Source organism: Rhipicephalus microplus, chromosome 6 (genome assembly GCF_043290135.1).
Source record: "Rhipicephalus microplus isolate Deutch F79 chromosome 6, USDA_Rmic, whole genome shotgun sequence".
In the NCBI taxonomy this organism is placed as follows: domain Eukaryota; kingdom Metazoa; phylum Arthropoda; class Arachnida; order Ixodida; family Ixodidae; genus Rhipicephalus; species Rhipicephalus microplus.
The window spans coordinates 132471264-132484351 of NC_134705.1; the positions used below are offsets into that span (position 1 = coordinate 132471264).

General features: G+C 44.3%; 1 protein-coding gene across 1 annotated transcript in view; it reads right to left on the minus strand.

The window, feature by feature from the left end:
* LOC119168000 (uncharacterized) overlaps positions 1-1421 on the minus strand; it is a 37689-nt gene extending 36268 nt beyond the window's left edge. The window contains exon 1 of the mRNA XM_075865489.1: positions 1282-1421. Coding sequence (XP_075721604.1) covers positions 1282-1324 — 43 coding nt within the window. The 5' untranslated portion in view covers positions 1325-1421. The remainder of the gene's footprint in view (positions 1-1281) is intronic.
* Positions 1422-13088: the final 11667 nt, after the last annotated feature.

A 13088-nucleotide genomic window follows, 5' to 3' on the forward strand; every position in this document is an offset into this window, starting at 1 on the left:
GCTCCCTCACATATATGCACATCATTAATTGATGAAGTCTACGAGAGGAGGACCACTTCTGTAGATGTAGATGCAGCGCCTCATTCGGAAGTTGCAGTTTTGGTCAATGACGGCTGTGAGTTGTAATGTCAAAAACTTTAATCTCTTCACCTTCATATGAGTCCTTTTAAAGTGCCTCATTCGAAGGTTGCAAGTTTGGTATATGACGGCTACAAGTTGTGCTTTCAAAATTTTATTTTATTCGCCTTCATATGAGACCTTGTAAAGTAAAGGAGTATTTTCAATGCATTTATACGGTCTCATATGTAAATGAATAAACTAAAGTTTTTTTATTTTTTTTAAACACAAGCAATAGCCGCCATGCGCCAAACTTGCAGTTTCCGAATGAGGCGCTGCATCTACTGAGCTACAGAGGTAGTCGTCCTCCCGTAGACTTCATCGAGAATATATGGGGCATATAAGTCTGGGAGTGTTAGTCAGCGCCTCTAATAGCTAGGAAGGCGAGCGTGGAACATAGTTTATTTTTATATAAGAGTGGGACACCAAAAGTTTGTTTTGAATTGCGCTATTATTCCTGACGCATTATTACGGAAATTGGTTTTTGTGTAAGTTTATAGGTTACATCTCGTTAATTTCATTATGTGCCACAAAATCAGTGATAAAAGGTAGACTATATACCTGCGAAAATATTATCAGCTACTTACACTAATGAAACTCAACCACCTTTAGTTACGCTGTCGGTCAAGAAAAATTCGATAGCATTCTGTGTGGTCTATAAAAACCGTTCTTGGCACCACCATTCGGAAACAAGCAACGATGGAGATGTAGTTTTAAGAAATACGATAAAGCTCTGAATTTCCCGAGCAGACCAGTACTAACTAAAGATTTCTCGTGTCATGTGAGGTCACTCTAGTATTCTGTTATATTAAAGCTTTCGTATTAGACTGACGCTGTTTATGCAAAACGCACAGAGTAAATGGCACTAGCGTGCCTTCTAACAAGGCGCTTTGGGCCATCTTAGCGAGGTCTTGCTTGATTACACTCTATTCTGACTCCCATCATGGCAGGCATGTGATTCTTTTTTTTTTTTGTCGCAATGCGGTTCCTGCTAAAAAACTCTCGAACTGTTTTCCAAGCACAACTTCACTGTCTCCACGTCTCCGCTGTGGCACATTGGCTACAATGCTCGTTTGTTCGCTCAGAGGGTGCGTGTTTTATACCGGCCATGTAGGCAGCATTTTCAAGAGAATATTTAGAGACACTTAAAAGAAGGATGCTTACCAATGAGTAGCAAGCTGCGGATCATAGCTCGACGCTCGGCCATTTTCGATTCCCACGAGAACGGCAAATGTGATTCTTCGACACGAATTCTTCTCTGAACGGTGAACTGGCGTCGACGTATCGTCAGGATCGACTACAGGTGCGTTTATATATATGGTCACCAAAGGCGGACAAACAAAAAGCCAGCCAAGAGAGTCGGTAACGTGGAAGCTCTCACTTTTCGAATGGACGTGTAATGAGCTTCGCCTTACGCCGCTCAGTGCGATACGCGGAAAGGCAGATATTATTTCATTTTTATTTATTTCCTGTACCTCAGTTTCGTTTTCTATTTGACGCGGGCGCGCTTTCAATGGTGTAGCACGACTCGCTTGCTGAAAGTGAAAAGCACACGCACCATTCTCCTCCTGTTCGTGCAACTTCTGTCATCTCGACTCAAGTTTCGTAGAATGGCATCGCTACGTTGTTTCCAAGAGGAGCTCGAAACGGTATCGCATCTAGAGCCTGTAGAATACAAAATAGAACAAAAAAAGCAATACATATGGTGACGGCGAAAAAATGCTGCTTTCAACGTTTGTATTCTGGAAAAATAGTTAACCATGCCAAGCTGGCTAGGCTGTGAGGAAATCTCACTTACATGAAGCGCGAGCGAACTAATCCCGAGGCTGCGCTGGGTACAGTTGTTGAGACCAAGTGATTGTTGAGATCAAGTCGTTGAGACCAAGCAGTCGTTGAGACCAAGTGACAGCCTTCAAGTGCTTCGGCAAAACTATTGCTTGCGACGTCGTTTTCAACGCCGTGAGACTGTGTAAACAAAACAGTGGCCGACTGAAAATATTGCTGTTTGTTTCCTTGTTTCCGAAACGAAGGCAGGAGATCGCAATAGAATGGGAGTATTATAACGTTGTGATTACTAGCGCTCTAACCTCATCACAACGAAAACAAAGAGTAGGCAACAAAAAGAGGCACATTTAAAAAAATGTATTCTTTCAAGTGGTTCCACAAGTGTGATTAAAAACACTGCGAAAAAAAATTATTGTTGAAGAGCAAGAATGGTTGCGCGAACGAGGGCATTAGTGGCGGACATTGCAGAAACACACGCAACGATTGCGAATTCTATCTTCACGTGTACTAAAATATTTTAAAAATTATTCTTAAGGGGAATATCATTTGCTCACATTGCTTTGTAACATGAAAAAATAACTTGATTGATATGTAGGGTTTAACGTCCCAAAACAACCATATGATTATGAGAGACACTGTAATGGAGGGCTCCGGAAATTTTGACCACCTGGGGTTTCTTAACGTTCACCCAAATCTGAGCACACGGGCCTACAACATTTCCGCCTCCATCGGGAACGCAGCCGCCGCAGCCGGGATTTGATCCCGCGACCTGCGGGTCAGCAGCCGAGTACCTTAGCCACTAGACCACCGTGGCGGGGCTGCAGCCGAGTATCTTAGGCGCTAGACCACCGCGGCGGGGCAAAGAAAAAAGTATAACTTATAAAGTTGAAGTATAATTAGGCCTAGCAAATCGCGTGTTGCGCGAGGTGCTCATAGCCGTTCACTCTGATCGGCACACCAGCCGCCAAAGTTGATATCTGCTGTTCACCCTTGGATCAAGTGTAAACCATACACTGGCTGACGAGGGCGCAAACTTAAAATGACGATGAGCAGTTGTGTAACCGCTGTGAAGTCTGCTCAAGGAATCGTGTTTGAAAACGTCGATGCAGGCAGCACAAAGATTACATTGCGAGTTTATCTTTGTGCCTAATAGTGTCACTATTACACGAGTGCTTTCGGAGCAGTTGCTTGTAAAAATAATTTCCAGACATTCTTGGTGAGCACCTGTCACGAACGAAAAGAGTTATAGATGCAATTTTTTTTCACAGTATATTTTGTAATATCACTCGTACTAACCGGTATCTTTTCTTGTCCAATCTTGGTTACATCTCACCCCGTCCTGATCAACTAGATCAAGAAGATAATATGTAGGACGAACAACTTCAGGATGGCGGTTTTTTTTTTTTTTCAGAACAGTTCACGAGTTGGACAAACTGCCTGATGACATTATCTCCGTTGCCTCGTCGCGCTGGTCTAGTGGCTAAGGTATTCGGCTGCTGACCTGCAGGTCGCGGGTTTGAATCCCGACTGCGGCGGCTGCATTTTCGATGGAGGCGAAAATGTTGTAGGCCCGTGTGCTCAGACTTGGGCGCATGTTAAAAAACCCCAAGTGCTCGAAATTTCCGGAGCCCTCCACTACGGCGTCTCTCATAATCATATGGTGGGTTTGGGACGTTAAACCCCACAAATCAATCAATAAACATTGTCTCTGTTATCTCCCCTGAAGTGTCTGCTTCACCTTTGCAGGATTTGCATTGTGAATAGTCCTCGTGATTTTCTGTGGGATATTTGCTTGTGAGTTTTTGTTCTAAATATGTCGTGCTGTTTCGCATTTCTTTTGTGCATTTGGATACTTACTGCTGTACAGTTGTTCAACTACAAGCTTTTGATTGGACTTGTCAGTGTTATCCTCTCCTTCCCTCTTCCCCATGCAATGCCGGAAAGCGCTCTGGCCATTGTAATAAAAACTTGCAAAGCAAAATTATTGGCAGGCTTTATCGCGGATGCCGCTTCTTAATATTGAAACCCAAAGGTTTGTTTGTAGCAGAAAAAAAAAGTGGAAATTCAAAGGGGCTCATTTCATTTGTTAGACAGGATATTACTGATAACTAACATAGAATGATGCCAAGAAAGGTATAGATCTTAATAGTAGTAATTGTAATGTAAACATGACAATTACTGCTTATAGCATCCCCTACACTTTTCATAACATCATTGTCTGTTAGTTGTCATTTCTTGCAGAAACAAATTTTCGTAACTTCTCCATATTTTGCCGATTATTTTTACCCCATACATTCCTACAATTGAACCACTTTTCTGAAGACATCGTAACTACTAACAATCACCAAATTTGTAATCAGATTAACATTGTCTTATTGAAGCTTGCACATTATGTTACAATTGCTTATCACTTACATTTTGATCATGCTTGTACTTACGAAATAAAAAGTCATAATGTTGGAAATAGGGAAACGTTCCCGTTGTTTCTGTTCCATTGTTGCAATCGCTACCTTTTCGGACTGCCAATGAAAACCACTATTGCACTTAAGTAAAAAAAAACAATTAATGGTTGAGAAGGTCTCATAAGCACGCCATTTTGGCTGCTGACAGCTGAGACTCATCAACGTATTTTCAGTGTGACAGAATAGTCGCAAGTTCTAAGGGTAAAAAACTATCTCTCGCAGACTTGTGAGCACACGCATTCTCATGCATGTGTCATACATGCAGTATTTTCTAAAAGAATGGAACAACACTGATAAACCTCTCACCCATTTCTTGCGCGTGCTGTGTCCGAGAACGTGGGTTTTTCCTGGTGCGTTTTCGGCTTTTTTGTCAGGCTAAGAAACGATGATCCTGAAGCCGAGCCTCAGGCCTTACAAATGGCGTACGAAGGGCGTAAACACGTAGCTTTCATTGGCTGGCGGTGGCCAATGTCTAGCCGTGCATTTCAGAGCACGTGTTGTACTTGCAAAACATATAATACCTTGCCTGGGAGACTTAGTTTCAAGGAACCCGTACGCGTTCCTAAACAGAGAGTCACTATGATGGCGCTTACCTAGTTGATGGACACCTTCTCTACAGCTACGTAGAGCTTGGCACGCTTTTGATTCCAGCGTTTGAAAGGTGTGTGTCTGCGTTAGTCTAAGGTCACAGGCAGCATGCCATCTTCACACGTCCAAAGAGTGGGGTTACCTTAAACTTCCCCAATAGTTTCAACATTCTGACCAAAACTATATACGATTAAACTATGGGTAACAATTTGTGGGAGCGCGTGAACGAATGCCATTTGGCTCACTGGTGGTGTAGTTGCTCTCCTCTAGTTTGACCTTTGTTATATCTATGTCTACAGTGGTCTTAATCAGGGTTGCCATTAGTGGCCCCCCTTCAACAAATTGGATTTTTTAAGACTTTGTCTGTCGGAAAAGAAATTAGAAAACAAATACCGCAGGCCTCATTTGGCTGCTCTTTCTTCAGTGCCCTTTGCAGAACATCTCAGTAAAACACTGCGCTCTAGCAGCCAATAAAAACACGGTGGCGCTGGAAGCTTATTTTGCAAAGGGACCCTATACAGGCACCACGAATGGCAAGGAACAGCGTTAGCCTGTGTAACATAACGGGGCATAAATTTGCAATCCCAAGCAGTCATCACACAATGCCAATAGCACAACCTGAGTGTGGCCTCCTACTTACTCCGAAGTGCGCAGACGTACTTCATTGTCATTGCCTACAAGTACCATCTAAAGTGGACATAATACTTTACAAACGTGTAGTGGGTACCTAGGGTATTTCTGGAAAGGCAGATAATGGCGTATTGGTTGCTGTCCTACTTCACAAAAAATATTATTCACGGCTTCGTACTCGATGTTTTGCGGAAACCCGAAACTTCTGGCCATGCCATAACACAAAGTTGTGCGGATATTTAGCATCAGGCGAAATCGTAAGCGTCCACGATTGTTTTCGTAGATAAAACACACAGCAATCGAGCTTTTCTGTCTTGTCAGACGCGTGTGTCCGAGCTCCCACCGCCAGTAGGTTGGTGCTTGCGCAACAAGGCAGCATCGCAACGCGAGCGAGTGCTTGCAAATACGGAGTGGCAAAGTTCCGTGCGTGTTGGTGAACACATGGCTAGCACACCACTAACTTTGCCCACCATTTATGGTGATGTTACGCAAATTTTTCTAATAATGGTATGCAGTGCGTGTTCTCGTGTGCACCTGTCAAAAAAAAAACAAAAGAGAGATTCGCTATAGAATGAAGCTGAACTGTGCACCTTGAGTCAGGGGAGACTATGTGCAGCTGTACTGAATTATATCAACTGCACTACTAAAATGTGGTCGGTTGCTTAAAGGGCAATCTGCTTTCACTTTTGATATTTCAGACTTATTAACAGCTTTGGACCAAAAATACTCCATTTGACAAGCTTTCTATCAATACGTAAAAGCTATATACGGGAACACTAAATTTATAATAAAATATTTTTTTCAATTCACTTGTGGCTTGAAAATCCAAGCATTGATTGATTGATATGTGGATTATAACATTCCAAAACCACTATGTGATTAAGAGAGACGCCGTAGTGGAGGGCTCTGGGAATTTCAACCTCCTAAGGTTCTTTAAGGTGCACCTAAATCTGAGCACATGGGCCTAAATTTCCACTTCCATCGAAAATTCAGCAGCCGCAGCCGGGATTTGATCCCGTGATCTGCGGGAAGATCCATGCAAGAGAGGAAATATTGTGTTCGTTGCTATGTTCTTGTTAATTCAAAATGGTATCTTTTTTTTTCAATACTAAAAAATCTACTCATGCCCCATGTATTTTGGTTTCACAATAAAACAAATCTACATTACTATAGTGTCTAATTTACCTTGAGTTCTGGCTCTATTAGAAGTCTACCCAACGGCAGCTCTGGTGTATACCTACGCAAAGTTTCGTGTCTCTCGCTGTAGCAAATATGACTGCTCTGTGTATCTGTATTCCTACAGCATTGCGTCTATCGGTTTCACTGCTATTGTGAGTGAGAAGGACATCATTGTGCGCCATACATCTAAGTTATGAAAAGATATTGGACGCAAAATGCAAAGAGAGATGGCGAGGGTCACTCCTGTTGTTAAATGGGAAAGAATAGTCGGTACGTGCGGATAAGGCTTACGTTGTCTAGCGTATTTTTACGGAGGCTATAGACAGAGCTTATCGTTGACTCTGTCAATAGCATTGTAGCAAGCTTCGAACTGCTCAGTCAGTTAAAGAACTTTATTGAAGTCTTCAGTGGCAAATTCTCCTTAAAGAGGAAGTTCATCTGAGGGCCGCCCTCATGGGGGTAGGGGCAGGGTGAGCCCCACCGCCAGCTCCTGGGTCCTCTGGACCACCCGAAGTAGTACGTTGTATTCCGTGCTGGTGAGTGCCGATTTCCAGGTTTCAGAAGAGTTGATTGAGCCTTCGTGCAGTGCTCAACATTGTCAAAGCATGTGGGGCATCTAACCATCGTTGCGTGCAGTTAGCTCAGTTTTGCTTTATTTTGTCCTTAACATTACTGAATATCTGTGCAGATGGGTACGATTTCGTTCGGAGAATTGCGAGGTTGATAATAAATATTTGCCAGTATGATTACCACTTGAGTATAAGAACAAGTCAGCCTTAGGAGGTCTCTATGTACTGTGTTACAAGAACGGGTCCAGTGCAAGCATTTCAACAGATTTCTCGAAACTTCCGTGGCACGAGAAAAAGACGGGGCAGAAATACTTTTGTGCCGATCACCTCTAACTTGACTATGACGACTTAACGAAAGCGCAAATGTAGTCAACGGCGACTTCAAAATCCAAGTGGGCAACAGCGTTCCTATAAGCAGTTCAGGCGAACTTTCAAGGTCCAAACAAGCAGCGTTGCTAAGTGGAGACAACCTTGATGATTCCGCTTACGATTCGCACGTGCGGGCAGTAATGCGGCTCTGCGGGGCTTCGGTTACATCGGAGATGTTATGGCAGCTTGCGCGCATGACATTGATGAATGATGCACCGAAAGGCCACCAATCTCCTCTCTAATTATTACTACGTTATTCTTTGCGCGATAACGTCTCGTAAAGCGGGTGAAAACCGTCTGTTTTTGGGGGCTTCATTTTTTGTTCACTGAAACACACAGGCTGCCTAAAGGAAATCCAGGAAAAGAAAAAGCACTGCGAAAGCTCACGTGTCACGTGCTTTCGCACGTGACACAAGACACGTGAGCTTTCGACGCGTGAGTTCTCGCGCTTTCGTGACACGTGTCACGTGTCACGAATGCGCGAGAACGAGTAGAGAGAAAGAAAAGTCACAATAGAGAAACTTACCCTGTTTCCTTACTTTTTACCTCGCGCATAAATTTATTTGTCACCCTGCGTATCCTATAGACCACAACAAAGTTTTCATCATCATCATTCCATGTTCCTACAATGATAAGGTATGATAGACATAGTCGTGCTAGGTGTTCTCCGCAGGGGACGTCGACGAGTCCGTCCCGGAGTTTAAGGGGACGCGCGCAATACCACGGCATTGCTTCCTAGATAACAACGACAACGTCAATTTCGTCCTCTATTTCGTTCCAGCGAACGTGTGCGCAGAAACGAAACGAGACCTATGGCATGATTCCAAAAAAAATTGGCCCCGTCAGAAAATGTCGTCGAAAGAGGATAGTCTTGCGTGTGGAGAGAGTGAACAATTAATTTGATGTTCTGCGCAAAAAACATCATTGAATGGTATTTTGGAGGCGCTGAGTTAGAGTGCCTCGAGCGTGCAGCGGTGGCGTACGAGCGCAACGAGTCACGTGACACGTGAGACATGAGCACCACCTGGCAGTCTTCTTGCAAAACGAAGCGCTTGGCTCTGAGACGGGTGTGCGCGCCCGTCTCAGAGGTGATAAGGTCAGGAACGCAAGGCGACGGGTAGGTGCCACAACCATCGCGTCTTAGCAAAGCGTTTGAAAGACTCACCTTTTCGTGCAAGCGTTGCATGGTCAGCGCAGTGTGATAAGCGCTATGGTCCTTAAAATTACTTATGTATAAATTTTCTAGTAAAAGATGCACATGCACAATATATGCGTAGTGGTATGGTGGCCCAAACATGCACAATATTTGCTTTTTAATTGACAAGTACACAAGTATGAAGGCTGAAGCTTGAGCAACATTGGTGGGCGCTGCGAATGGGGTCGACCGTTTCAAGTACCTGGTGCCGGTAAGAGTGGACAAACAGACAAATGGACAGACAGACAGACAGACAGACAGACAGACAGACAGACAGACAGACAGACAGACAGACAGACAGGCAGACAGACAGACAGACAGACAGACAGACAGACCAACATATTTGCGTCGAAGGTCCCCAAGATAGACTATAGTAGAAACTGTTTTCTATAATAAAATAGAAAACAGTGACACAGGGTCACACGCTGTGACCCTTCAGTTCAGTTCAGGATCTTTTTACGGTGTGTGCGGTGGGTGGACTGTCTCCAGAGTGGCAGCTAAACATCGGTGAGTCGGAGTTTCACTACGCATCGCGATCAGAGTTGCCCCTTAGCGGGCCCGTGCCTCATACCTGGCAAAGCCCGGGTATGGGGGACAACGAGATGCCGCTAGCGCCAAGAGGAGCACCAGTTATCCATCCCGCTCGACTTCAAGTTGCTGCAGGCTCAGCAACAATATCGACGTCCCATACAGAGAGCAGCGAGGCCTCGCAGTGCAAGAAGAGGCGTACAGAGGAGGAAGAGGTTGACAACGATGACGCTACATCGACGTACTCCTTTAATGACATGACACAGATGGATACAGAAGCACCCAAGGAAGACGAGGGAGCTTACACGGTGGTCACCCATCACAAGAACAGAGCTACGGGGATACCGGTGGTATTCAGACCAATCGCTGCCGAGGACTCCTTCTGGAAGGTGAATCCCAATCGCATAGCATCTGAGATAATCTCTGCTATCAATGAGAAAGTGACATCATCAAGAATCAACAGAGACGGAAGTTTTTGTGTTGGAGTACGGTCTTTGTACTCGGCAAACAAGTTACTGCTGATCAAGAGTCTGGCTGGATTGCCTGTGCAGGTGATGATACCTCAGTCTTACATGAAGACCCTAGCAAAGATAAGAGATGTTCCACTCGAATACAGTGATTATGACCTACTGGATTATCTTAAAGATGCTGGAGTAATCTCGGTCACACGACAAAAGAGATGGGTAAGAAACGAAGATAGAAGTGCCACAATGCAGCCCATACGTGATGTAATACTCCAGTTTAGACATGACATGCCATTGCCAAAAAGAGTTGCTCTCGGCTTTACGGCTCACACTGTCGAGGAATACATTGAGCCGGCGGTAAGGTGTTACAACTGCGAGAGATATGGGCATAAGGCTAAGACTTGCAGGGGAACCAAGAGATGCAAGGTATGTGCGGGCGCACATGATTACAAAGAATGCACCTCGAAGCGTCAACCTAAGTGTGCCAACTGTGCTGGACCACATCCGGCGTCGTTCTCAGGCTGCTCTCGAAACCGTTTGGCATCAGCGGCACAAAGAGAGAGAATTGTAAAAGGGTACCATAAGATACAAAAAGGTCCAGCACCCAATGCGGATATAGTCGAAGATGTTCCTGCGGCACAAAGAAGTGCAAAACAGTGGCGCCACGACTCTTATGCGGAAGTATTGAAGCGCTCAGCACCAAAACATCGCGTTAGAAAAGAAGTCCGGGCCCAGGAACATGCTGAAGTGGAACTTTCTACCGGGCCAGACACAGCCAAGGAGCCACTGACTACCAAAGGGAAGGGTCACAGCAGCTTGCTGAGGAAAACTTCTTCGAGAAATGCAATCTCGGCGGAGACAGCCGAAAGCGAGCAAGTCATTTTGCCAATAATCTTTGTGGCTCTCAAAGCAATTCTACGATCCCTGCCACAAGCAGGTTCTTTACCAGAAGTGAAATTGCTGCTAGATGTTGAGCATCTTCTCTTGTCGTAATCATGGCTACCGGACTATCTAACTGGTAGAAAAGAAGTGCAATATTCCAGTGGAACTGCAACGGTTTGCAGAATAAGAGTGGAGATTTTCGGAAATTCGTTGCTCAGCACGGGTTTCCGATTTTGTGTATTTCCGAAACAAGAGTATCCACTAACTTTCGCTTGTCCAATTATGTGGTGTACCAAGCAGACCGTCCTGCTGCCAAAAGCAGAGTGATGTTGAGTGTGAGACGCGATATTCCGTCGACACTTGTGGCTACTTCAAAAACGGATGCGCCGGAATTTGTTAGATGCAAAGTGAAGTTTGGTAACGTTACTGTAACTGTAGTTAGTGTTTACGTGCACCCTCAAGCAAACGTTTCATACGCAGAGTTAGCTGCAGTGTGTAGATCTGACCATGATCCCATAATTATATGTGGTGATTTTAACGAGCACCATGAATTGTGGGGTAGTGAGCGTTGTAGTGTAAGGGGATCTGCTATAGTAAAAATATGCGAAGATTATGGTTACACTATATTAAATGATGGTTCTTCAACGTTTCTACGGGGGCATAACTACTGCAGCGTACTAGACAATACTGTGTGCTCCTCTGAATTAGCGGCTGGAGCAGACTGGACTGCAGACGCTGACACAAGAGGAAGTGACCACTTGCCAGTATTTATATATCACCCAAAGTTGAAGAAAACGAGAAATAACCGCACAACAAGAATTACAAACTGGGCAATCTTTCGAGAACTACAGAGACAAAATCTTGAACCCTGTTCTGAAGCAGAAACATATGCAACGAAGATAAAAAAATTTCTTACAAAAGCAACTCGTACAGTACCCATTCCAGATGGGTATTCGGGTGTTGACGCTGAGTATGAGAGGCTTCGGGCAATACGACGCCGATCTGAAAGAAGATATCGCAGGTCGGGTAATTTAGAAGATTTCAAGGTTGCACAGAAAGTACACACTACAATGCGTAACCAACTGCAGAAGCTTTCAACCAAAAGGTGGAAAGATTTATGTGCCTCACTTTCTCCATTTACCTCGGCGACTCAACTGTGGAACATGGTACGTGCCCTCCGACAGCCAGTAGTCCACTCGAGACCACTACAGGCTCTAGCGCTGTCTCGAGGAGTTAGCGAACATGTGATTGCCGAAGAATTTTGCGATCTTATACTGAGAAATAGAGAGACCGCCCAAACTAGCGAATATAACTCCTCAGCAGAATCAGTTTCGGCGGTTGTAACAAAGTCCTCTGCGATCAGTTCATCAGATCTGGATGACAGCTTCACACCAGAGGAGCTCCAATATGTGTTGTCTTCAGTAAAACGAACAAGTTCACCAGGAACAAATGGAGTTACATACGCTGCTCTTGCTAATTTGTGCAAAAAAGAAAAATTACACCTGTTGTACATCTATAATAAAAGTTGGCAAGAAGAAAAAGTTCCGGAAAGTTGGAAGATATCAAAAGTAGTACCGTTGCTAAAGCCAGGGAAGAGCCCTATGCAGTTGGACTCGTTTAGGCCGGTTAGTTTGACAAGTTGTTTTTCAAAAGTGGTGGAAAAAAAATGATCAATGAACGAATTTTATGGTGGCAAGACATGAAGAAACTACTACCAGAAAGAATAGCCGGCTTCAGAAGAGGTAGATGCACAATGGACTGCATTCTGGATTTGGTCACAGATGTGGAAAACCAACGAACGCAAGGAAACATCACTGTCGCTGTATTCCTTGATGTCCACCGAGCATACGACACAGTGAGTCACGTTCACGTTCTGGAAGGCCTGGCGTTACAGGGATTCAAGGGCAAGATACTGCGTTGGATCGCTGACTTCCTGAAGCACCGGAAAATTTTTGTAGTTACGCAGGAGGGCCCAACGTCAGAACACGTTGTCAACCAAGGAGTGCCACAGGGCAGCGTACTAAGCCCTACTCTCCTTAATGCAGTCATGGCGCAGCTCCCGTATAATCTTCGACCCAACATCAGATGTTCAGTATATGCTGATGATATAAGTATATGGACGTCTGGTCCATCGTTTTTGGATATACAACAAACTCTAGAAGAAGGATTGGATAATGTAGACCATTTTCTAAAAAAAAAGAGGTATGGCACTGAGTCTGGCCAGAACAGCCATACTTCCGTTTACATTAAAAAGACCTGGAAGTTTCCGGATTATTCTGCAAAATCAGCCTATTAAAATGGTTAAAACTCATAAATTCTT